The 4263-nt window shown below is 55.4% G+C and overlaps 1 protein-coding gene across 1 annotated transcript; it reads left to right on the forward strand.

Moving 5' to 3' along the window:
* Positions 1 to 462: 462 nt before the first annotated feature.
* SOX17 (SRY-box transcription factor 17) lies at positions 463 to 3422 on the forward strand. Its single transcript, XM_054499549.2, has 2 exons — positions 463 to 968; positions 1582 to 3422. The coding sequence occupies exons 1-2, from the start codon at positions 662 to 664 to the stop codon at positions 2523 to 2525; spliced, it is 1251 nt and encodes a 416-aa protein (XP_054355524.2). The 5' UTR covers positions 463 to 661; the 3' UTR covers positions 2526 to 3422.
* Positions 3423 to 4263: the final 841 nt, after the last annotated feature.

The following is a 4263-nucleotide window of genomic DNA, read 5'->3' on the forward strand; positions in this document are numbered from 1 at the left end:
ATCAACGGTGTCTTTCGCACTCGAGAAAACACATTTGAAGAAGATGCCCGTGCAGTTCCTTGGAAGTAAGCTGGGTCACCCACCACTGAAACACCCTGGGCTTCTACAAAAAGATGTGCTTTAAAGAGAACAGAATGCACGCTCAGTATGTTCATCTAAACGACCTTGGGCAAGTACGTGGATTCCAAGGTACAATCAGCCCTCCCAGACGGCTTTTTGAGCCTCCCTAACCCGGGTGGGAGAGGACGCGGCGCCAGACCCAGCTCCGGCTAGTTTTCCCGGGGGCAGGTGTAGCCCTGGGCGCGGGGCCGGGGGAGGGGCAAGGGGCGGGCGTGGGGTTGGACTGGGACTTGGGACTCGGACCACGGCCTGGGCGTGGGCCTAACGACGCGGGACCGGCCCGCCCTCGCCGCTCCATTGGCCACATCTGTGCAGAAAAGGCCCCGCGGCCCAGGGGCGCCCGCAGTGTCACTAGGCCGGCTGGGGGCCCTGGGTACGCTGCAGACAGCGACAGGCCAGAACACGGGCGGCGGCTTCGGGTCAGGAGACCCGCGCAGCCCTCGGGGCATCTCAGTGCCTCACTCCCCACCCCCTCCCCCGGGTCGGGGGAGGCGGCGCGTCCGGTGGAGGGTTGAGGAGAGCGGGGCAGGCCTGGAGCGCCATGAGCAGCCCGGATGCGGGATACGCCAGTGACGACCAGAGCCAGACCCGGAGCGCGCTGCCCGCGGTGATGGCCGGGCTGGGCCCCTGCCCCTGGGCCGAGTCGCTGAGCCCCATCGGGGACATGAAGGTGAAGGGCGAGGCGCCGGCGAGCAGTGGAGCGCCGGCCGGGGCCGCGGGCCGAGCCAAGGGCGAGTCCCGTATCCGGCGGCCGATGAACGCTTTCATGGTGTGGGCTAAGGACGAGCGCAAGCGGCTGGCGCAGCAGAATCCAGACCTGCACAACGCCGAGCTGAGCAAGATGCTGGGTGAGTCCGAGTCGGAGACCCAGGCGGCCGGGCGCGCTGGCGCGAATCGCTAGGCCGATTTCTTAAGCCCCAAACAGTGTTCTTTGCGAGCCCGAAGCCCAAGACCAGGGGTGTGTAGCGGCCACGTCCTTTCTTAAGGCTCTGGGTTCCCTTCCCGCTTCCCGCTCTCCGACCCTCCAAAGCAGCTTTCCGCCTTGCTCTCCGGCTCCCGGATTCCCCAGGTGGCCGGGGGCCCGGGTCCAACGGCTCTGGGAAGGCGACTTCCCGGCACCTCTGGGCGGCGCGAGAGCACCCTTGGCCCTGAACTGGGCCGGTTGTGTCCATCCCTCGACCGTTTCCCTAGCTAGGTGTCCTTTTCTGCTTTTCGAACGACCGGGTGATGGGTGAGCGGAAAGCCGCTTCCAGGAGACCAAAAGAAAGGGGTGCCTTTAGAGGACGGGTATTTCTAAGGGCTCGGACTCAGGAGTCCCAGACCTCCCTCTTTAACTTCACCCCGGTTGCGCAATTCAAGGTCTGAGGGGAGAGGTGCGTCCGGATGGGGCCAGGTGGGGCCTGGAGCGGGAGCGCAGCCGATAAGCCCTGCGCCCCTCTCTCCCTTCCTTCCACTGTGCAGGCAAGTCGTGGAAGGCGCTGACGCTGGCGGAGAAGCGGCCCTTCGTGGAGGAGGCCGAGCGGCTGCGCGTGCAGCACATGCAGGACCACCCCAACTACAAGTACCGGCCGCGGCGGCGCAAGCAGGTGAAGCGGCTGAAGCGGGTGGAGGGCGGCTTCCTGCACGGCCTGGCTGAGCCGCAGGCGGCCGCGCTGGGCCCCGAGGGTGGCCGCGTGGCCATGGACGGCCTGGGCCTCCAGTTCCCCGAACAGGGCTTCCCCGCCGGCCCGCCGCTGCTGCCTCCGCACATGGGAGGCCACTACCGCGACTGCCAGAGTCTGGGCGCGCCTCCGCTCGACGGCTACCCGTTGCCCACGCCCGACACGTCCCCGCTGGACGGCGTGGACCCCGACCCGGCTTTCTTCGCCGCCCCGATGCCCGGGGACTGCCCGGCAGCCGGCACCTACAGCTACGCGCAGGTCTCGGACTACGCTTGTCCCCCGGAGCCTCCTGCCGGCCCCATGCACCCCCGACTCGGCCCAGAGCCCGCGGGTCCCTCGATTCCGGGCCTCCTTGCGCCACCCAGCGCCCTTCACATGTACTACGGCGCGATGGGCTCGCCTGGGGCGGGCGGCGGGCGCGGCTTCCAGATGCAGCCGCAACACCAGCACCAGCACCAGCACCAGCACCAGCACCACCCCCCGGGCCCCGGACAGCCATCGCCCCCTCCGGAGGCACTGCCCTGCCGGGACGGCACGGAACCCAGTCAGCCCGCCGAGCTCCTCGGGGAGGTGGACCGCACGGAATTTGAACAGTATCTGCACTTCGTGTGCAAGCCTGAGATGGGCCTCCCCTACCAAGGGCATGACTCCGGTGTGAATCTCCCCGACAGCCACGGGGCCATTTCCTCGGTGGTGTCCGACGCCAGCTCCGCGGTATATTACTGCAACTATCCTGACGTGTGACAGGTCCCCGATCCGCCCCAGCCTGCAGGCCAGAAGCAGTGTTACACACTTCCTGGAGGAGCTAAGGAAATCCTCAGACTCCTGGGTTTTTGTTGTTGCTGTTGTTTTTTAAAAGGTGTCTTGGCATATAATTTATGGTAATTTATTTTGTCTGCCACTTGAACAGTTTGGGGGGGGGTGAGATTTCATTTAAAATTCGTTCAGAGATTTGTTTCCCATAGTTGCATTGTCAGAACCCTATTTCCAAGTTCAAGTTAACTAGCTTTGAATGTGTCCCAAAACAGCTTCCTCCATTTCCTGAAAGTTTATTGATCAAAGAAATGTTGTCCCGGGTGTGTTTTTTCAATCTTCTAAAAAATAAAATCTGGAATCCTGCTTTTTTGCTCCACTAGTACCTCTGTCACACTAGTCTTATCAAAAACTAGTTCTTAAGATCAATGTTAAGTTTATTAATGTAAATTTCTCATCCTCTTGAAAAGGGTGAACATAAATGCCTTTAAGGAGTATATCTAAAAATAAACATTAGGATATCTAACTTTGATGTAATTGTTTCGGGAAGGAAAAAAGAAAAGCATTCTGGAATGAGCCTACTTCATTTCAAGTAATCTTAGTTTCTAAAACTAACGGTTAATATTTTCAATTCCAGTATATCACTTTAAGTAGAAGGGGATGTCCAAGTAATTTTGGTTTTCTAACTGTTGAATCATAAACTTGACCTGCCCACAGAGGCTTTTCGGATGTTTTTATCTGTGTTCTGCCATCTCTTTACACTCCTCGACATTCAGTTTACCTTAATCTTCACATTTTTACACCTTGGGAAGTGGCAAGCGTTGCTGGGTTTAAGATAATTTAAAGGAGTCACAGAAACTAATCAAAATAAAATTTGCATTATGACAACTTTTAATACACTTTAGCATTTTATTTGATTAGGTTTTTTTTTTTGTTTTTTTTTTTTTTGCTTTTAGATTTAATACATACACGGACGATTGCACAGACTTAGGGGAGAATCCATGAATGGTTTGTGTGTAGTGTCCCTATCTATCACCATCATTACTTTATCAAGAAGAAACAGTTACAGGGTTGTGAGTAAAAGATGGGGATCAGCCCCTGTAATCTACCATACTAATTGCTGTGGCACGTCTCACCACATTTGAGATTGAGACATAAATGGAAACAGGTGACTTATAATGGGTATTTCCTGTGCCAGGTATTTGCTCAATGCTATTCTAAACAGTTTGAGCCTCAACAAACCTGCAGGTTTAGGTGCTATTTTTCCCATTTTGTGAGAAAAGGAGGCACCAGGCCTTCCCCTGCCATGTATATGAAGGCTTGTATTACAAGTTCTTTTGACATATTTCTCACCTGTTTTCCTCTGGACCAGGATGTATTCATGGGCACTGGGAGAATTTACATTCTGTTGGTTTCGCACTGGGAGAATTTACATTCTGTTGGTGAGAAACCATATAATTATCCTTAGCAGCAAGTGCTATAGAAAACGGAAAGGCTTGGAGGATAGCTTCCAGTATTTACATGGGAGAGATGTCTGAGCTGAAATGATCGGCTGGATTCTCTTGAAAAAAGGCATGGAATATGTTTTTCAGAAGGGACTCCTGGAATGTGAAGGATAGACAGTTTCAGTGAGGAAAGGTAAGTTTATTCTGTCAGGCATAACAGGTTTCCTTTAAAAAGGTTAAATTCTTTCTCTTAGCTCGGATAGGTTGTTTCTGCTTCCAGCCTG

The sequence above is a fragment of the Pongo pygmaeus genome, chromosome 7 (genome assembly GCF_028885625.2).
Source record: "Pongo pygmaeus isolate AG05252 chromosome 7, NHGRI_mPonPyg2-v2.0_pri, whole genome shotgun sequence".
Lineage (NCBI taxonomy): Eukaryota > Metazoa > Chordata > Mammalia > Primates > Hominidae > Pongo > Pongo pygmaeus.